Raw genomic sequence first — 22908 nt, forward strand, 5'->3', positions numbered from 1 at the left:
TACACTGTGTTGCACGAATGGACATAAAAATGAATGAATAAATGAATGAGTACTGCAAAGGAATTCGGGAATTTGAACATGGCCAAAAAAACCCAAGTCCTGCTCCAGTGACCCAACCAATGCAATCTTCCTGCCACACTCAGTGGAGATCTCAAATCATCCAATCACATTCCACTCCTCTCTGCTTAATTATATGAACCATGGGCCCCACTGGGGTAGTGCGGCAACAAACAAGAAATGGAGGAGTCGGAAAACCCCCTAGAGCCTAGCTTTCATTTTTAACTTGATTTTTTTGGTTTCCAGGGTTGCTGCTCATTAAACAGGAGAAAAAGAGAAATGTTTGTAATGTTCAAAATACTTTGCATGTTAACTCATTCCAGATGCAAACAACTTTAAAGGCAGAAGTCACTAGAGGTGAGTGGTGAACAGGGCCTAGTTACCAAATGAGGTCACGTAAAAACTAAAAAACACTAAAGAATAAATAGCCCATGCTGCCCAGGGGGATGAACAATGCAATGCAAGTAAAAGTTAAAACCAAATTACAGACTCTAATCAGCATTGCATAACACATCCGACTTATTTGCATATAATGCAATTATCCTGATAGGTACTGAACTCAACACACCCAGCTGTGTTAGTGTGTCTCCAAGGACGTGAGGCATTGGGCTTTTTCCCTGTGTGTTGGCTGTGTTCCCTTATGACCATGACGGCAAATAAACAACCACTCACCAGCACTGCTAGACTTTGAACATTTGAAATAAAAGTGATACAGATCTGTGCATGGCTAGCATTTAGAGCCCCTCAGATGAACAAGAAACAGGCTGATTCTGGGTCAGTGCTCCATTTCTAGAACATTCTATTTGATTTTGTGTTTTAGAAAACCACAGTTGTTTTATGCTATATAAAGAATTCTTCTTCTGTATCTTTTTCTTCACCCTGGACTGGCAGAGGAAGGGTACATTTTGAGATTATCGTCCTGGAACAAAGGTCCCTTTGGTCAGCAAGTGACAGAGGATGAACACTTTCCTTAAAGATTCTGTTGTTTTTGGAAGCAGCTGCCCCTAAGGAAGAGGTTGACAAGCAGGATGATGGCTGGTGGGTCCAAAGATCCCTTGGAAATCTGCTCAGAAAAGATTGCCTGGGTCCAGAGCTGACCACGGTGAATCCTGTGTCAACATTCGTCTCTGCCTCTTGCTTCTCAAAGCTGTTTTCCCATCTGAGGACCTCTATTCTGGCCCCAGGTTCGAGGTGGAGAGAAGGCAGAAGCAGCTGGGAGTCCGTAGCTGGGCTGCTGGGCTGGGCTGAGCGGCCAGGGCTTTTCCACGGAGTGCCACTAGCGCTGTCTGACGCTGTCCGCCCACCAGGCTCAGGCCGCTCCACCGACCCTACCTTGAACCTCCTGCCCCGGCTCCTTCGGCTTCTCGGCTCTAGGGTCCTAATCGCAGAGACAGGGGTCAGCCTGGAGCCCTGGGGGAGCGTGTCAGCTCCCGAGGTGCCATTCAGAAAGGCAAGCTCACCATTCCTAACACCAAGTCCTGGATTCAACTGGACCTATGGGACAAGGAGAAGAGGAACAGGTGTAACCGATGTTTTCCATTAACCAAGTGTCAAGAACAGACTACGTCCTATTCAGCCTTCTGCCATGCTGTGCCCATAGCAGACTTTCAATAAAGTCGGTTGAATTGAATAACAGCGACAAGTACAATCCTTCAAAGGGATGAGCTGCCACCTTTGCCTCCTGGACGGTCATTTGACATTATATTCTACCTTTTTTTTTTTTTTTTTTTTTATCCAATGAGGTCTTTTTCTTCTGGAAATGGAAACCGGCCTGGCTAGTGCCATATTCAGAAATCGCTCAGGGTTGATATTAGACTATCCTATCTAGAGGAGTCTCCTTGTCATTAATTTTTACTTGAGCTCTGGTAGAATTTTACAAGACTGACCTTTCTCCTTTACATATGAAGACTTCTTCTCCTTAACCTTCTATGTCAACACGTTCTTCTGGATTTTCTCCTTCCTTTCCATCACCCCTTCTCAGGGTCCACTGAAGGAGCCTCCTTCCCTGTCAATTTGCGACAGGAGGTAGTTCTTCAGCGCTAAGCGGCCATCTTCTTTTTTCATTGTACACACTCTCCCAGCCAACCTCGTTGAATCCCCTGCCTTCAATTATTATCTAAATGATGAAGGCTTCTGAAAGTCTAATTATAGTTCAGATCTGTCTCTTAAGCTTCATACTTACCTATCCAACTGTCTTCCAGGCACAAGGTCCTAAAAGTCAACATGTCCCAAATTGAACTCATCCCCCTTCTCACCCTAAATCTGTTCTGCTTACTCTTTTCCCTGTCTTAGAACCTGGCATCGTTTGCCCCACAGTCACCAAGCAAGAGCATCATTTTCCTTTCTCTATCCCTCATGTCACGCATTCCCATGGACTCTTTCTCCCAAAGATCTCTCAGATCCTCCCGTCTCTCCATGTCCACTGCCATTAACCCTAGGCAGGCTGTCATCATCTCTAGTCTGAATTACTGCAACAGCCATCGAAGGAACACCCCATGGATGCCCTTGCCTCCCTCTAATGCATTCTCCACTCCACTACCAGAGGAGCTTTGAAAACAGTTTTGATCATGTCACCGTCCTACTTCAAGTGGCTTCCTACTCTTCTTAAGAAAAAAATCTAAGCCCTTTAGTATGGGCTCCCACACCCTTCACAGTCTGTCCCTTCTTACTCCAGCCTAATTCGCCACCTCTTCCACTTGCCAAAATTGAAATTTGTTCAATTCTTTGGACATGATTTGCTCTTTCTTAATGCCAGTGTTTGTGTATATTATTTCCTTTGTCTGGGATATGTCACCTCTGACCCTTCATACCTGTTGTTAACTTCAAGCTTACACATCATCTCCTCTTAGAAGCCTTCTCTATGTCACTGAATCTGAGTTAGGTACCCCTAAATATTGGCTCTGCCACTAATTAGTTGTGAGACGTTAGACAAGTTACCTAATTTTTCTGTGCCTCAGTTTCCTCATCTATAAAAGGAGATCATAATAAGTACCAATGTCAAAGAGTTGTTGAGCAGATTAAATGATAACAGGGCCTGGAAATAGTAGTGCTAAACATAAGTTGGCTATTATCATCATCACAAATATTATTACTAGCTGTCCTGGCAGCCTGTAGTTTCCATATCATAGTAGTTACCACACTATTTTGCACCTGTTTGCTCACTTCTCTATATCTTCTAGACTTTGCCAGCTGGACGTGCCGGGATTGTACACACCTTCTTTACCATTGTATCTCCAGTACCTAGCACAATGCCTAACACATGGTAAGTAATCACTAGATGTCTGTTGGATAAATAAATAAAGCTTAATGCCTAACAAACCATAAATTATTTGCATATAGAAATGTATGGCCCCTAATTATTAGCCATTAGGTAGCTACAAAGTCTTACTAAGAAACTGCCACAGGACATTCATCCTGTGGATGGCCCTTTCTGCAGTCTTTTAAGAGAGAGAATATCAACTTTTCCTTTCTTAAGAGAAGTCCTTAGATGATATGGCAAAAGAAAGCACAAGATTATTAATGTAGAAATGCAGGCGTGTGCAGTTGGAGTGAAGAATTTCCAGGAGAAACATAATGTCAAGTGGTTGAGATAAATCTCGAGAGAGAATAACGCTCCTCTTGCCAAAAAAGCAGTTGAAATGCATTTGTAGGAATTCTGATCATTTAGAGCCCATCTTTCTAAGACATATTTGTAAAATGTTACAAATTGAGAGGTAGGTGTTTTCGAGTTTCAGGGAACATTAGTAATTATCTTGATGAACAGGAAGATCATTGGTCATTCATTTGGCTCTAAACACTTGAGAAATAAGAGAATACACATCACTGAAACATGATTAAGCTGTTAAGGGGCAGACTGACATCATGAAGGGAAAATAATATTGTCTTTTGCTAAAAGTGATTCCAAGAGATAGCAAAAGAGGATTTCTCCTACACTGACAAAAAAATGATTGCATGGGAACAAATTATATAGATAATAAGAAACCCCAAAACAATGCCAAACTTGCTTACTTAAGAGTTGAATCTAGTCTCTTCCAATTAACTGATCTTTTGAAAGGTATTTATTTTAATTTATTAACCAAAACCAATGATGTTAACCCACCATCCTATAGCAGCAGCAACCTCTGAGCCATGCTTGCAAGGATTCCTTCAGGGCAGCATAAAGCAAAGCATTGAGTGAGAGCGGGCATGTAGGGTTGGAAGTGTGTGTGTGTGTGTGTGTGTGTGTGTGTGTGTGTCTGTGTGGGGTATGAAGAATGGGGAGGAAATGAGGAGAGAAACAAAGCGGGAGAAATAGAGTCTGAATGAGTGCCTCTGAGAGACTCAGAAATGAGAAAGGAACCCAGAAATGCTACAGAAGAGCAAATGAATTACTCACTTCACGAGAGACTATCTTCTTTTATTTTAAATGGCTAATAAAGAACATCAAGATGATCTTAGCTAAAGGTCTGTTGATAAAATGAAGAGAAATATATGTTTGCTTTTGCCAAACTAGCTTCTGGAATATTTACTTTTCTGAAGAGAAACTTATTTCCTGACAACAGACAGTTAATCAACCAACAAATGGTTCAGAAGCGGCTGTCTGTCTGGTACTCTACCAGACATAAACATTTACAATAAAATACCGAAAAGAGATGGCGAGTCATAAAGTCCCAAATTATATGGTACAAGAATGAGGAAATCTATAATCAGTTGTGTGTTACGAAGTTTCGGTGTAAAATGTTCTAGTTAAGAATGCACTTATAGCAGATTTCACAGAGGAGGTGGTGCTTGCACAGGGTCTTAAAGGATAGACAAATGAAGACGAAGAGAAAGACATCTCTGGACAAGGAACAGCTCAGGCCGTATATAAAGGCAGATATCCATAAAATGCAATATTATTCAGCCTGTAAAAGAAGGAAATTCTAACACATGCTACAACATAGATGAACCTTGAAAATGTTCTGGAAATAGATAGTGGTGATGATGAAGTACAGTGTAAATGTACTATTAAGTACCATTAGGCACTGAATTCTACACTCAAAATGGTTAAAGTGATACATTTTTATGTTATGTATATTTTACGACAAAAAAAAATACATGGGTGCGGGAGTGAGCCTAGAGGTCTGGAAAGAAGGCTGGAATAACCAGAGAAGGAGGCAGCAAAGGAAACATTCGGGGGGGGCCTGATTATGAAGAGCCTTGAAATTCGGACAAGTGAGTTTTAATTTTATTTGCTAACTTTTGCTATTGAGCTGACAAGGAACATAAATCCAGCCATCATTTAAAAATGTATTCAACAGGGCTTCCCTGGTGGCGCAGTGGTTGAGAGTCCGCCTGCCGATGCAGGGGACGCGGGTTCGTGCCCCGGTCCGGGAAGATCCCACATGCCACGGAGCGGCTGGACGCGTGAGCCATGGCCGCTGAGCCTGCGCGTCCGGAGCCTGTGCTCCGCAACGGGAGAGACCACGATAGTGAGAGGCCCGCGTACCGCAAAAAAAAAAAAAAAAAAAAATGTATTCAACACTCGTGTGCAGGATCAAGCAGATGCCTGGAGCCAGAGTGAAGAGTTAGAATGTTGTCAGAACAATGCACATTTGAAGTCAGGTGGGTTTAAGGAAGGAAAGAGAAAAAAAGAAATGGCTCCAAAGGGAAACTTGAACAGTTTTGGGGGGGGGGGGGCTGCCTGAATGTAGGTCTTCCAAAAAGAGAGGCTTTAAAAACGACATATTTCAAAACCTGTGCAAATGGGAGGGTGACCAGAGCTGGAGAAATTGGGGGCAGGGCTGCAGAGGATGACTTTGGTTTTGTTTGGACTGAATTTGAGATGAGGAGACGTTATGTTTAAATGGTCTTACAGGGAGCTGAAAAAGCCAAAAGCTCAAGAGATAGAGGAGATGAAAATACAGGAGTAAGTTGAAGAAAGAGGACAACTAAATGCCCAGAATGGGCTTTATTCCTTAATCTTAGGGAAACCTTAAACTTAGGACAGTGGTTCTCAACTGGGGGAAATTTCACCCCCCAGAGGGCATTTGATAATGTCTGGAGACATTTCCTGTTGTCACAACTGCAGGGAAGTGGAGTCAGTTCTGACATCTAATGGTAGCACTGAGGATGCACTAAATATCCTGTAATGCGTAAGACATCTCCCCCACGGCAAAGAATTATCTAGTCCAAAATGTCAATAGTGCCGAGGTTGAGGAAACCTGATTTAGGGGCAAAAAGAGTTGAAACTTTGAAAAAAAATGTCCAAGTGATAGAGAGATAGGATAAATCCTTTAATTAGAAGATCCAAATTATGGAAGCTCACAGAGGAGAAACTTTCAAGCAAGGAGTGGTCAGCATTTGTCAATACTGCTGACCCTGACCTCAGGCACCGGTGGCCTTAGAGAGAGCAACAACTCTTCTAGCATCTGCATGAGAGGTGGGGACACAGGGCAAACAGCAGCCCCCAAGATTGGAGAGACATACGAATGAATGCGGGGAGTCATGGCTTCCCGGAAAAGAGGATCCAAAGTGGAAACCACTGCAGGAACCAGGACGGGGCGAGGAAAACCTGAACCGTAATTGGCAAATAGCTAGAGGCTTAGTGTGGACAACTCTGAGGGTTAAAAACTCCAGGGGACCCAGTCCCGGGGGAGCCCCCCCCCCCTATTTTGTGAGATTTACCTCCAGGAGCATGACTAGACTCTCACAATAAATATCACAGAAAAATCCCCTTGTGCTTCCGGAAAGAGAAGGAGAAAAGGAACCTTTTTTTTATTGAAGTATAGTTGACTTACAATGTTCTGTTACTTTCTGGTGTACAGCAAAGTGATTCAGGTCTTTTTCAGATTCTTTTCCATTATAGTTTATAACAAGATATTGAATATAGTTCCCTGTGCTATACAGTACGTCCTTGTTGTTTATCTATTTTAGAGATAGTAGTTTGTATCTGCTAATCCTAAACCCCTAATTTATCCCTCTCCCCTCCTCTTCCCCTTTGGTAACCGTAAGTTCTTCTGTGTCTGTGAGTCTGTTTCTGTTTTGTAAGTAAGTTCATATGTATCATCTTTTTTAGATTCCACATATAAAAGTGATGTCATATGATATCTGTCTTTCTCTGACTTACTTCACTTAGTATGAGAATCTCTAGGTGAAAAGGGACCATTTTTAAATACTCCAGAGCACTCTGTTCTTACAAGTCCTTCTCTCAGGGGAAACTAGTTAACCAGAGCCTAACATGCTGGCGTATTATCAGAGCCTAACTGACCTGGGTGAAGAGAAATACCCAACTCCAGCTTTCTCTAGCCTTCCATGTGAGAGAAGGGAAGTACTCAACTCCAGCCCACTCTAGCCATTCTCACCCACCTAAGCAAGGAGGGAAAAAAAAAAATTAAACACTTGCAAAATTCACAGTTCAAGGCATAGACTCACTAAGACGGAGACCTAATTATAGAATGCTTCCCCTCCCCCAACTCCTTACTACCACATTAATAAAGGCTTATTTGCAGCAGTTCCTATACCTGCTACATCATGCCTGGCTATCAAGAAAAATTTACAAGGCATTACAAAAGGTAAAAAGCACAATTTGAAGAGACAGAGCAAGTATCAGAAGCAGACATGGCAAGGATGTTGTAATTATCAGACCTGTAATTTAAAACAACTCTGATAAATATGCTAAGGACTCTAATGGATAAAGTAAACGGCATGCAAGAGCAGATGGCAATGTGAAAAGAGAGATGGAAATCCTAAAAGAAGAAGCAAAAAGATAAAACAACAACAACAACAACACTGTAACAGAAATAAAGAATGCTTTTGATGGGCTTATTTGCAGACTAAACACAGCTGAGGAAAGAATCTCTGAGCTAGAGGACGTAGCAATAGAATCCTTGAAAAAGAAAAGCAGAGAGAAAAAAAAAGCCTGAAAAAAAAAACCCAGAACAGACTATCTAAAGACTATGGGACAACTAAAACAGGAGTGGTAGACAAATAATGAGAAAGAGAATGGAATAGAAGAAATGTTTGAAACAATAATGACTGAGAATTTCCCCAAATTTATGTCAGACACCAAACCAAAGATGCATCCACTAAGGACTGAGACAGCAGAATGAAAACTGCCAAGTGGAGAATAGGGTAGCCCAAGGTATGCATTTAATAAACACTTGGTGGATGAATAAACATTTGACATACCTGCTTTTGTATTCAGACATTCATTCATTTACTGAGCACCTACTAGGTACCCTAATATCAATCTCATCAAAAATACACATCCTAGGCTCTAAGAAGCATCAGACAGTGTGCGCTGACAGGAGGTTATGTGGGAAAAGACATGGAGAGACAGCTAGCAGCCTTCTTACACAGACAATAATTGTGCTACAGTTTCTACTTTACAAAGCACCTCCATGTATACTCTCCTTTTTGATCCTCATAATGCAAATTGTACATGTCAGTACCATTCAGTGGCTCTGTCAGTGACTGCTGATTACAGTCAGAATCAGATAGAAGCTAATTGGCAGAGCTTTTGCTCATTCACACTAGAATGGATTTGCCTACCGTGTGCCAGATGCTGTTCTAGGTACTGGGAGTATAAGAGTGGACCGAATATACAAACAGCTCATGCAGCTCAATATTAAAGAAACAAACACCCCAATCCAAAAATGGGCAGAAGACCTAAATAGACATTTCTCCAAAGAGGACATACAAATGGCCAAGATGCACATGAAAAGCTGCTCAACATCACTAATTATTAGAGAAATGCAAATCAAAACTACAATGAGGTATCACCTCACACCAGTCAGAATGGCTATCATTAAAATGTCTACAAATAACGAATGCTGGAGAGGGTGTGGAGAAACGGGAACCCTCTTACACTGTTGGTGGGAATGTAAATTGATACAGCCACTATGGAGAACAGTATGGAGGTTCCTTAAAAAAGTAAAAATAGAGTTACCATATGACCCAGCAATCCCACTACTGGGCATATACCCAGAGAAAACCATAATTCAAAAAGACACATGCACCCCAATGTTCATTGCAGCACTATTTACAATTGCCAGGTCATGGAAACAACCTAAATGTCCATCAACAGACGAATGGATAAAGATGTGGTACATATATACAATGGAATATTACTCAGCCATGAAAAGGAACAAAATTGGGTCATTTGTTGAGATGTGGGTGGATCTAGAGACTGTCATACAGAGTGAAGTAAGTCAGAAAGAGGAAAACAAATATTGTATATTAACGCATGTATGTGGAATCTAGAAAAATGGTACAGATGAACCAGTTTGCAGGGCAGAAGTTGAGACACAGATGTAGAGAACAAACGTATGGACACCAAGGGGGGAAAGCCACAGGGGGTTGGGGGTGGGGGGGTGATGAATTGGGAGATTGGGATTGACATGTATACACTGATGTGTATAAAACTGATGACTAATAAGAACCTACTGTATAAAAAAGTAAATAAAATAAAATTTAAAAAAAAGAGTGGACCGAAAAAGGTCCCTGTCCTCGTGGTGCTTACCTCCAGTGGCTGACCACGTGCCTGATGATGTGGCCTCTGCCCACCTGCCCATCCTCCCCCGACCGACCCCCTCCCTTCTCTCCAGCCACATGGAACCACAGGCACTTTTCTGAACATGCCTGCTAAGGAAATCCTATTCCATACATTGTCACCCGCCATCTCCTCTGTTTGGAACACTTTCCTCCCTTCCCCATCTAGCTACTTCCTTCCAGGCCATCCAGCTCAGCCAGGCCCAGGCATCACCTCTCAGGGAAGCTTTGCCCATCACCCTCATTGGGTCTAGCATCCCCCCCTGTCCCCCCCCACCTCACACACATATCCATCCTGGAGGGGTTACACATGGGGAAGTTAACTTGTGATTAAAGCTCTCCCTTAAATAGATATTAGTTTCTTTCGCTGGTGGACATTAGTCATTTTTGCCACCCAGCATTTGTCCCCTCACTGATCTTCCTTGGGGACCCTTGTCCCCCACCTCCATGAGTACCCAGAGAGTCTGAGTCCACAAAAAATCTCAGGATGCAGGGTAGTAGAGCCTTTGCCTCAGAACTAAGCTAATCCACCCAATCCCATTCCCCAGAATGCAATGATCGATTTAGAGAAGAGAATCGGATCCAAGTTGGTCCAACTGACATGAAGTCCAGAAGTTTTGTTGGCCCATTGTAGGGTGAGGAACTCAAAAGGGTAGTCCTCAGCGCTGCTGGCAGCCAGCTGGTGACCACAGGGGCCCGTCTGAGGAAGTGGCAGAGCTGGGAGTCAGATCCTAGCCTCAAGACTCAGGCTACTTACTTACAAAAGCCTGTTCATTTGCCCCCCCCATCCTCTGCCCCCACAGAAGTTTGGGCTGGGTTTTCTATCCGGAAAAATTCACCCCATTATAGGAGTGAAGTAGCTACCAGGTATTATCTTTTATAGTGTATTAGAGCCAAGCGTCTGTATATGCTTCCTTCAGGGATTTTTATAGGACACCAGAAACAGAAGTTTCCAGAAGATAATCGCCCGTTTTGCTGGCAAAAGCCTAAACTCATTGACGTCTTTATCCAAAAAACTATTCTTCACTCCCCAAATTTGACTCAACTTTCCAAAGGAGCTAAGTTGTATAAGCCGTGGTTCAGAAGTTAAAATGTCAGTTAGCCTTTGAAACAGAAATGCGTCCCCTGCTGCACACACATCTTAAAGTTTTGCTTGACAGTGAGGTTTAGATTCTGGAGATGAACTAAGGCTGAAGGAAAAACTTTAGATGCCTTGGAAATTAGTGAGCTATGTAACAGGCATCTAAGAGAAACCGTGCCTGTCCACCTTACGTGAATGAGAAGGTAAATAATTTAGAGATCATCACATACACTATCAATATGACTCATGTTTTATTAATAACTCAAAGCTGATGACAACAAAATTAATCAAAAGGAAAGATAATTCATCTTCTAGCCTGTTTTTACTTTATCCAATAGGCCTTAAAAGGGTTACTGACCATTTCTCAAGGACAGAAATTTTGCTGTGAATATCACGTACACCTCCCTGCCTGCACACACTTACACACACACACGCACACACACACACACACGCACAACAGCACTGGACTGCAGTGGTTAGCTGCCTGGCTTTGGAGCCACGTAAACACTTCCTCTTGTGTCTTGGGCAAGTAACTATTCCCTCTACCCCTCAATTTTCCCTTCTGCAAAACTTCCTATGTTGTAAGAAGGACTAAATAAAACAATCAATGTGAAATACATGCTCTAGGGCATAATATGAACAATAACAGCTAAAATTGCATTCTAGGCACTAAAGCACTTTACAAATGTCAGGTCATTTAGCAGAGATAACAACCTGTACTCCAGGAAGATGCTAATATTACCCTCATTGTGCTAATGAAGAACCCAAGGCTCACAAATCCCACAGCTACTGAGGAGCAAGGTTCAACTGCCGCATAACCCTTCATAAGAAGTGACGCGTGGTAGCTGTCACGATTGTGCTTGCTTTCAACAGGATGCCTACAGGAGAAGGCTTTAATTTTAAGATTTTATTTTGAAGGGTTCTAACTATGTAACTTTTTTGGGGGTACAATTTGACAGTGATGCAAGATGCTTAACAATTAAGTCAATAGGACGGCATACTTAACATCCCCAACCGTAATTACAGCTTCAGCTTCCTTAGGTGCAGATGGAAAGCACTAATGATATTTCTGGACCCAAAGAGTGGGCAAAGTATTTGTGTATAGTTGAGTAGCGTGATGAAAGGAAAATCTGAGAAGTCGGGTGCTGCCTGATTCTACTGAAAACTACTTGTGCAAGTTACCAGCTCACAGCGTCTGAACTTCCTTATCTGTCAGGGGAAGGGATTTATTAAATCAATGCCTCTCAACCACGTTACATCCAAGGAGCTTTTAAAACAATTACCCAAGCCAGTGCGCCCCCAAGATTCTAATCTACCTGAGCTGGGGTGCAGCCACGGCATGGGAACGTTTGAAAACTCCCCAGAGATTTTGGTGTGCAACCCAGGTTGAGAACCACGACATTAAATCATCTCTTGGACGTCACATCACACAGTTATACGTGCATCTGAAGATCATAGAGGCCAAACAGAAATACCTGAAGTAGAATCTTGTTGCCGTCATAGTCCTGTGTTTGCCACCGGGTGTGGCTGATGGGGACACACGGATGGGGCAGAAGAGGTACTAACTGGCCAATCTCTTGAACCTTGAACTGCAACACTGAAGCCTCTTTGGGGTCCACCGACACTCCAGGGGGCAGCTGCTTCAGTGAGAGCTGCAGGGCAAAGCTCTCGGTGGAGTAGAGCGCGAAGAAACAGAAGCTGCTCTTCTGCAAGGTGGCTTCCCTCTGCAGGATCATCTCGTAGAGCCTGATGGCATCCTCGTAGTTACCAAAACTGCAGTAGAGCGTCACTCTCAGGATCTCGGTGCCGCAGTGCACCTGCCTCACGCCCCAGACAGGCATCTGGTTGTCCAGACTATAGAATTCCTGATTGGCAAGAATATAGGGGCACGGTCTTCCCTGTGCATTCTGGGTGGGGTAGCACTGCCACGGCCAATGCTGTAGGGAGTCGAGGACGCGAAACAGCCGCTCCTCTCCGAGGCTTTCGTGCAGGAAGAGCAGAACAGACATCCCCGGGAAGCGGGACCGCTTGGAGTGGCATTTGTCATAGTATTTCACTGGACTGACCCGCTCAGACACCAGAAAGACACGGACCTCTGGGCAAATGCAGTCCAGGAGCTGGTCCAGGGTTTGCTGCAGAAGTGAGCCATGCCCGGAGTTGGCCAGGAGGTGGACAGTCATGGCCGGAGGCTCCCGTGTCTCGTCCATCATGGAGGCCGAGGATGACAAAGGATGCACGCGAGCAGGGCCCACTGGTTCAGCTTCTGAAATGAATGGAGGGATTCCCACGTGCAGCCTTCAGCCCACCAGGAAGGCTTCAGGATTTCAGAGCCGCGCTCTTACCCTGTGCTGCTGGTCGCCGGTGGCCACACTCTGAGAGAATCTCTGCAAATCAGGCACAACAGCTTCCAGGACACACCACAGCGGCAGGGTTGATGTCACCCAGCCGGTGCATAATGTAACCGCGTGTGTGGGGCTGCGTTGGGAGCTCCCAGGGTTTCTGTTTGACCTAAAAAACCTATAATCCTGAGAAACACCGGAGTGGGTGGTTCTTACAGACACTCAGTAAAGGAAATGACCAGGCAAAAAGGAACATGAGTCGGCCCTGTGAGGCTGATAGCAATCTGTTTAGTTGAAAAGACAACCATTTTATGGACCCACAATGGGCTCTGATTTCCTCCTTACCTCCCTCCCTGTTTATAGTAAGCCACCTGAATACAATGACTGCTTTAAAACAATTCTCAAAACTTGTCTCTTTGCCAGGAATTTTTCCCCTTTGTCTTTTTATTTTATTTTTGAACAGTTGATGCCAAGGCATTGAAGAGAAGTTACTTTATCTAAATAATTTTGACTGTTCACCGAAAATGCTTCGCTCTGCTGCAGAGTCTGAGTGTACTCAAAAGACATTGATTCACGCCAAACCTTTAGAAAGAGTGAGAGCTTTCCAACGTCAATAATAATCATTGTTCATGTCTATTGAAGATTTACTACGTGCCCATCATAAACTGTTCCAGAGCTTTACATAAACTGGTTTAATCCTCCAGCAAATCTATGAAGAGACTATTATCCCCAAATGACTGAGGAAGAAACTGAGGCACAGAAAAGCTAAGTAACTTGCCAAGATCTTGCAGTGAAAAAGTGACCGAGGGAAGATTTGGACCCAGGAACTGAGTGGTGTCCCTGTGAACCACAGAGGAGGTGCCTCTCTGGGACCCGGATGTCCCAGACTGGATTTTTCTTCCTAAGTATAAGGAAAGGATGCCCAAGCAGGCTCTTGTTGAGGACACACATTTCCCAGAGATCGTGTGTGCTGTTGAATCTTAAACTGGATAATCTTCGGAAAGAATACCCAAGCTCTAAACATAACACTCACCCTAATGTGTTCTATATATCCATTTAAAAATCATTTGCTACTCTGATAGCTCTGCTTCTAAAAATGTGGACAAGCACATTTTTCTAAACATCATTCATAACATAAGCAATTTATTAATGCTTGTAGTAGAACATGGTGTGACTTGATGTTTTACGAATTAAAAGGCACTTTTTGTGATGAAAAATATAGTTTACTCTAACTTTATTTTATATATGTTGATTGCTTGAGTAGTAAAAGAACCAAATTTAACATCAAATATTGTTATCCGTGGAAGGGAATCATTTCTATTCGGATTTCCTTTCTAAATCTAACCTACACTTCTAATCATTTGCGTTTCATAAGTCCTATACCTTTGCATTGGAAAAACCTATAAATATAGTTTATTACAGATAAGTTGTTTTTTAATTACCACCAGTGATTCAATAATTAAATTCATTTTGCTTCAACTTTCCTAGCATCATTCAAGTTTTTTTTTTTTAATGGCATTATAGTTCTGAAGCTTTTTAAAAAATTTGATATAGGTTACACACTGGCGTTTGAAAGGCAATAACTTTTTCATCCCCCAGTATGACTCCCCTCACCTCTCCCCTGTCCATCCACACATGGAGATGACTCGGGCATTTGAGACTTTAGACACAGTTTTTGAAAACAGTCTTTGCAATTCTGGAAATAGCTGTAAAGATTGAGGAGAAAAATTATACCCCTGAGACAAAGATATTAACTCGCAACATTGTGTAGAAGGCAAGTGCTTATGCCCTCATATAGAAAAGGTTTTGCTCTTTTTGATGTTGTTGTAAATCTTCCATCCAGTGCGAAAACATTCTTTTTCCTTGTGAGGTTGTCAATTCTGTGAGGACCGAAAAGATTTCGTTAATCTGTTGGCTGTCTAAGTGCCAAGAAACAGGGGCATGGGACAGGGGGGCACAACCACACCCCTTTCTGACTGACTGCCTCTGCAGTTATTTCTCCAAGAACCTGAAATATTGACCTCCCAACCTCATCTCCAGTGACGGCCTCCGTTCCTCACAGACCCCTCCACCCACGGCAACGGCCACATCCTCAGCTGGGCTCCACGGCGCTCTGCATTTTTGCACACTGCCTCTGCTGAAAGCACAGATGAATATATTAGGGGAAGTCATCAGCTTTGCCGCCCAGTACCTGGACAGCTGACACTCGATTCTCTACCTTGTTTTTTCCCTGAAACTTCAAAAGATGCCCAGGTATCTGTCAGTCACCAGCTCCTGGACAGTCCCCAACTGGTCAACTCCTCACAGCAAAGTGGAGAAGCTGGTGACAGGAAGCACCGGGAAATCTAAGAAATCAGCTAGTTAGGAGGATTTGTTGGAACCTGCGGACATCCTTCAGGATTTTTCCCTGCGGCAAATCTCAGAAATGTACGGGGATACATTCAAACCCTGAGATCATACCCACACCCCAAGAAAACTTTGAGAAAGAGTTTCTTTCCCTCTTTATAAAATGTGTTTATTTACCCCACATGCTGAGAGCCAGCCACTGTGCCCGGAGCAGAGGAGAGATAATCACCAAGTCTCGCTTTGGAAGAGCACCTTCAATTATGTCATCAGGGATCAAGGTCACTGCAGGATACCACGGAAACCCCTAGGAGGAGCCACCAACCTAGGTGAGAGGGCCAAGGAAGCCCAAGGAAAGGAGATGCTATTTGAAGTTCTGGAAGGTGAGAAGAAAGGAGTCAGGCAGGTAAGGAGACTGGATGTGGGGAAGAAGGAGGGATTCCAGGGACAGGAAGCTGATGGGGACAAAGTACCCCCCTTGTCCCCATCAGGACAAGAGTGAGGGCCCTGGGACCCACAGGCTGAACTCAAGGTGGCTGCCGGGTGGGAACAAAGAAGGGGGTAAAAAGCTGGAAAGGCAGCCAGGCTTCTCAGGTCACCGTAAAGGCTCTGGATTTTCTTCTACCAGGAACAGAACCCCAAAAGAGTTGACTTGAAAAAGGACCCAGCGATGGGTCCAAGGATCCTCCCAGCATGGTGCTTACAGGTGAGGCTGTCGGCCATCAAATAGGAAACGCTGGAGGAAGGAAGCTGCTGGGAGTGAGGTTGAGGGGTGCGGTTTGGACACGGTGAGTGTCGACGCCTGCAGGTCATCCAAGTCGAGATGGCAGGTAGTCATTTAAAATGGAACTTAGAGGAGAGCCACAGACCAGAGAATATGGGCGGGGAACCATTGGTCTTTGGGTAACCGTGGGACTTCACATGATGATCCAGCTGGAGAATACACAACGAGGATAGGAAAGGCGAGAAGAGGATGGGACTCCGGAGTGCCCAGATCAAGGGACATGCGGCATTTAAGCGGCATCCAGAGAGAATTGAAGAGTGGGCGTGTCATCCAAACCCAGCGTGGGTGTCTGTGCCTTGGGTTACGAGGATTTCAGGAGGTGGCTTGGCTGGGCAGACCACGATGCTCAGTGTCAAAGAACAGCATTTGTGACTCACTCGACCTTCTCAGTGGAGGAAACTCAAAAGAAGCACCAAGCAGACCTCAGAGCCATTCAATCCTGTTTTCCTCGTTCCCAGAACAACCTTAATTCTGATTCTTTGTCTGATACCTGGTTGCTAACCAGGAGCTAGACATTCAGAACCTGGGCAGGAGCTGGAGAAAAGGTGCCGGGAAGGGATCATATCTTGCTTACTTTTAAACCCCCGATAGCAGCCTACAACCCCAGACCTGCAGAGTAGGCACAAGGTGGATCTGCAGCGAAGGAGGAATCTTGGCATTTCCTAAAGGATAAGCATCGCCGGGAAGCAAAGGGACTTTCCCAGCATCACATAGCTGGTTAGTGGCAGAGCCTGGGTTTCTGGTTTTTAAACCATGCTTCCCCACCACTCCTAAGAGAAGCTGTGCACAGCAGCTGCAGCTATTCAGGTCAGAGCCATTCAAGTTCAGGACATGTGCCAGCATATAAAAAAGAAAAAGGGAGAAATGAGGGGCGGGCATTAGCACATTGTTTGTGTCCCGTGCCCTAAGCACATCTGGTTAACGTGTTTCCCCATCCTCAGCATTCCCGCTCTGATGCCATTTATATACTCAGCTTTCACCATCTGGCCAGCCCTTCTTCCAACACACACACACACACACACACACACACACGCACATACACACGCCTCTACCCTGGGGTCATAACTTCTGGCTTCTCAAGGGAGTTCTGGCAGAAACAGCAGCAGGCAGACCATGGAGACCTATGACTCCTGTCCCCTCGGGCTCCTCCTAGGGCAGAGGTGGCAGGAAGTGGCCACAGAAGTTCCTTCTCCAGGCTGCTGTGGCTCTTAGCTGAAAGCTTCTCTCCTAGCTCCCCAGAGAGCCCCTGCCCAACCCCAAACAATGCTATCAGCTTCCTATTAAATTGCCATCTGTTTCCCTTTTCCCAGGACAATGCAGCCCAGCAGCACAGCCTGTGAGCTGATACTCTGCAGTTTTCACAGGTGCAACAAAGAAGGCGTGTTTCCTCCTCCGTCTTTATGGCAGCCTTCGCTTCTCACATTGTTTCCAATGCTCTGACCAGTTATAGTTACCAGCTGAACCACTCAGTAGCTGTTGTCGACAGCACTAAAATCGCACAACGTACAAGTTGTGAGTAAAGTTTTATTCGGGACCTTACTGAGGACTATTGCCCAGGAGACAGACTCTCAGGTAGCTTTGAGGAACTACACTGAAGAGGTAAGGCAGGAGCCAGGATGTAGATGAACCTTTTTGCTGGGAAAAACACGTAGTCAAGCGTAAAATGATGACTGCTAGTCACAAAGAACAGACGTTTCCAGTTACTGTTGTTAGTGCTTTTCTATGTATGGGAAGATGCAAGAATCTAGGGTCATTGAAATTTTTCCTTAGATAGATATCTTATCTAGGGGCCAGTATATCCAAACCACAGAATGCATCCTGTTTTTCTCCATCCTGAATTCGCCTCAGGGTGCAATGACTGAAGTGGCTAATGGCTTGATCCTTGTAGAACTGGAATAGTGGGCAACATTTTTTTCTTTGCACTGTGTAAGAAGGCAGAGAAGTAGAATGGAACAAGCTGTGAACCAAGGATGTGAGCCACTCCACCTGGCTCTGCTGCCCACCCAGCGAGGACCTGAGATTCCTAATACCTCCGGTTTGGTTTCATTATCCATTGAAGATAAAAACAGCAATGGTAATAATTGACCTGACTCTCTCCACGGAATGGATCAAATGAACTTAAAATACCCCGGAGGGCCTTCCAAGCTCTCAAGTGCTCTGCTAGTAGAATCATCTCAACATGAAATATTTTATATTTAATATTGTTTTAACTCCCCAAATAATATCCAGCAGATGGGTATTATAGGATATTGCAAATGGATATCTAGCAAAAGGAATGGATAAATAAATTAGCGTACGTTATTTTCATGGAATACTATGCAGCTTTAAAAAATAATGAAAGAACTTGGGAGAGGTAGATTGGCGCCGTCTAGTACGGTTGAAGATCTACATACCCTACACTTCAGCATTTCCCCTCCCAGGTATAACCTGTGGAGAAATTCTCTCACATATGCACAAAAGCAGGCAAATTCAAGAATGTTTTATAGCTGCATTGATTGAAATACTAAAAAAAGTAGTGGGGGAGAGGGAACCAACTAAATGCACACTAATAGAAGAATAGGTAACTACTTATATCACATTCTTGCAGTGGAATATGCTACATCAAGGGAAGTGAATGAACCTGAACTACCCACTTTAGTTTGAATGAATCTCACAAACATAAATTTGAGTGAAAAAAGTAAGTTGCAGAAAACACATATAGAATTATACCATTAATATAAAATTTGGAAATAGGCAAAGACTCTCCAATGGTTATAGATATAAACCTAGTTAGGTGAAGAGTAAAGAAATGCATGGGAATGAGAAACACAAAATTCAAGATAGCAAGGTGGGGGATCTGTTCAATGTATTGATAATCTTTATTTATCAAGCTGGGTAGTGGGTACAGGTGTGCTCATTGTATTGTTCTAGACCTTTCTGAAGTATTTCATAATCATTTTAATGAGGGAGCTCTATTATGTACCGACCTAGAAAGATAGCTCCAGTATCATATAAAACAAAACAAAAGCATATGTTGCATAAGATTCTATTTTCCTATAAGAACTATATATATGCATATGTGTATGTGTGTATGATTGGTAAACACAGGAAAAACATCTAGAGGGATATACACCAAGTTTGTATAAGAGTGTCAATAGAGGACACTTCTGGGAGATGAGATTATAAGGTAAAGGAGCATTTCTTTCCTTACTTCATTTCTTCATGCATTTCTATACTACTCCTATTTATTACAAATACCATGTATTATTTTTGGAATGAAATAATAAATAATACATGAACTACAGCCTTCTAATCCATTCTTTCAACAAATGTTTACCAAGCACCTATCATGTAATTCAGGGCTAGAAGCTGGGGATACAAAAGATTAACAAAAATTAATACTGCCCTGGATCTCATGGAGCTTATATTCTGGTGGAGAGACAGACATTGATCAAATAATCACTCAGTGAGATGTACAATAGTACCTCAAATGAGTGGTGTAGAATATTTGCTCTGTTTGGGGAGCTCAAACAGGCCATCTCAGGAGAAGGAAGCTGCGATCTTGAAAAGGAACAGCCATTACCTGGGAGAAGTGGGAACGATATTCTAAGACAAGGACCGGCACGTGCAAAGACCCTGTGGTAGGCAGGAGCATGGTGGCATGAAGGACTGGCTCATGTAGCTGGTGGTGCCATGTGCTAAGATACGAAATTCTGCAGGAAGAGCAGGTTTAGCTGGGTGTGGCTGGGAAGGTTTGATTATGAGTTCCAGAAAAATGTCATGTGATTCAAAACGTTCCTAGCAACCCAGGAAAGAAGAAAGTCCAGACAATCGTTGGACAAATAATAATAACTCTAATACTTATTGAACACTTACTGTGTGCCAGGCACTGTTCTAAACATTGGATCTATTAAGTAGTTTAGTCCTCACAACAACCTTATGAGGTAGGTTCTATGATTATGCCCATTTTACAGATGAGAAAACTGAGAAACAGATGGAAAAACACAAGAGCATAGACGTTTTAGTCATATGATATCTGAATATGTAAAGCCAAAACAACTTTTAATTATTTGGTGTCTTCGTTTTCTGTTACAATAGTAATAATTTTCCAGAAAATTTTGGGTTCACTGAACTAGGGAAAATAGCTATGTGCTCTTGGAGGGCTGAGATCACATCTATACAACCTTCCATTGTGTCACTGTCACAAAACCTGACACCTGTGAGCACTTCATAAACATTTGCTGCAGAAAGCTGTTAGCTGTTAGCTGAATATATGTGGCAAATTTTCCACTTGATACATGCACATGATTTCTATTCCCCAAATGGAAAAATGCTACCTATTTGTCAACACTTTGCGTTATAGGTAAACTATAATTAATAAGCAATAGCAATCTTTGTCATTAGAAGCTTAAGAAACAACCCAAAAGAAACAAAGTAATACAACAACAAAACCCTGCCAGTCTTTGCAAAAGGAGACATAAATGTTATAAACTCTCACCTGCGTTTTAGACAAGTACCTTTCCAACACAAGGACTTACATTCATGAAGTGACACATCTGTAAATTAGTAAGGATGACGCCAACTGACTTTGAACCATAAACAGCTTTTAAACATTTTCCTAACATATAATGCGCACCTTGAAAAATAAGCTAGAAGGGGGCATATAACACCACGCCTCAAATTCTGCCACAGATGGGGCTCCATCCAAAGGTCTGGCCTTCATTACCACATAGATCACACACAGAGATGGATATTCTCAGGGCAAGAAACATCGCTTCCCATGCCAACCTTTAAACCATGAAAGCTCGCTCACCACGAAGCCGACAAGTCAATCAGACCGAAACCAACCTGCCTGGACCGGTCGGTCGGCCCTGCAGAGCTCGGGGCTTTGCTGTGCTCTGTCAGCTGTTCTTACACTCCCAATGCGCCTCAGTTCCCACTTTATATTTATATCCCAGCTGCTGCCAAAGGCCACGGCTGTGCCAACCAGACAGCAAAAATAGAAGAGATGGGGAAATAGCCGTACACATTAATAACCAATCGGTTGTTAAACCACGAAGCAGGAATTTGGGTCTATTCAACTTCATAAAAGAACTTTTGTAAGACACAAATTGAAGTTGCGGTTTCTATGGCTACCTGATACAAATATCTTGTGGCTGGATTTTTCTCCCAATATGAATCATTCTGAAAAGGTTTCTAAATGTGTCTGTGGTATCTATTCTGTAGCATAACACACGAGAAAAATGAGAACGGCTCTTGAATTACACGCAATCTAAGTATAAACAATAATATTGCTCAAGTACACAACTTAAAAAGTTGAGTTGCAACACGGGGAAGAGAACTGGTCTGAGGCTGGGGAAGACCTGGGTTGGAATCCTTGCTCTGTTGTGCGCAAAATTGTTTCTTTGTTGATTCCCCAAACAGGCCGGCTCTCTCATTGGTCACTGTGGGGATTAGTGAGAAAATGAGCCTTCATGTGCCTGGCACAAGGTCGATGCCCAATAATGCATTTTTTTTTAGCTCAGACACCGTGTACGCTGCATTATCAGTTGGGACTATTCAGTCCCGGCATATTTGCTAGCTCCATATTGTTTTAATGCAACCAATTCTAGGCAACCCCATGATAACACACATTTTAACATAAATATATTAGGTTCACTGCTCTTAATTAAACAGGTGAGTAGTTTCCATATGTAGGAAACCTACAGCGTGAAAAACTAGACAAGAGATTACCTGTTTAGTAATAAACACGTCATACCTGACCTGCAAAGTCATACCTGAAAGTAAGAACGGGACCTCTTGACTCATGGCTCCTAAACCATTACAGAGGCTCCCAACACACTCAGAGGCAAGTGCCTGTTGGAAGAGGTTATTTATGGGAGGAAGGGAGAGATGAAATGGGAAAATTAAAGTTACTATTCACGTGATGAGTTCATCGAGCTCAACAGCTAGATGGGAGCTTAGAAGTCTGGTGCAAACTCCTGATTTTTAGATTGAGAATATAAGACTAAGGAAAATGGGTGGGTTCCTTGGATCTCCCAGTTTAATATGGTTCAGCTGGAACTAGAACACAAGCCAAAGGATGCACTTTGGTCCACAGGTGTAAGAAACGATAACTTCTAACCCATACTAATAAAAGAGTGGGTACCATTTTCTAAATACTTCCTGTAGGAGTCATTTTTTAAGTGGCAATTTCCTTTCATTGTGAATAAAGGACCCTTTCCCCACATCCCTAGTACATGTGCACTGTAAGGTTTAAGATTAACAGTTACTGGAGGGAATACTAGTACCAACTGCTATTCTGTCACGGGGGTTTTCTTTTCCATATGAGAAAAGGATAGAGAAGAATGTAAGATGTAACCAAATAAAAGGGAAGATCAGTAAACATCTTTCCATTTAATATAGTCTCCTTACCAGGGAGATACTTTATAGAGCTGGTAGGGGATTGCATACCTTCCAAAAAGCAACCCACGGGTAAAGGATGTTGGCTGTCTGAAAACTGACTTGAGAATCAAAAGGGGTAGAAGAAAACCACAGTGGGCATTCACAGTACCTGGGCACCAAATCAGTGACTAGCCGCCATGGACTCAGAGTTTCATGGAACCGAACCACAGGGATTCTGCCATAGAACTGCTAGTCAAATCCAAGTCAACGTCAGGGTTTGTTTTTGTTTTGGTTTTTGCTTCCTTTGCTCTTGAGGGGGAATAGCAGTAAACCCCAGATCAAAAATATCAATCCTGGAATGAAGACATCTGGTTTCATTAAGTTAGCCTTGTGGTTGCCTTCTTGCTTAGTAATTAATAAAACGAGACCAA

General features: G+C 43.2%; 1 protein-coding gene across 1 annotated transcript; it reads right to left on the reverse strand.

The window, feature by feature from the left end:
• Nucleotides 1-897: 897 nt before the first annotated feature.
• On the reverse strand, nt 898-12892 carry FAM124B (family with sequence similarity 124 member B; the record flags this gene model as incomplete). The annotated part of the gene is made up of 2 exons (XM_079924209.1): nt 12124-12892; nt 898-1551 (listed from the first exon to the last, which is right to left on the reverse strand). Exons 1-2 carry the CDS (start codon nt 12856-12858, stop codon nt 898-900), a joined length of 1389 nt encoding a protein of 462 aa, XP_079780335.1. The 5' UTR covers nt 12859-12892.
• Between the last annotated feature and the right edge of the window lie 10016 nt (nt 12893-22908).

This window comes from Stenella coeruleoalba (assembly GCF_951394435.1).
Source record: "Stenella coeruleoalba genome assembly, chromosome: 6".
NCBI classification, from domain to species: domain Eukaryota; kingdom Metazoa; phylum Chordata; class Mammalia; order Artiodactyla; family Delphinidae; genus Stenella; species Stenella coeruleoalba.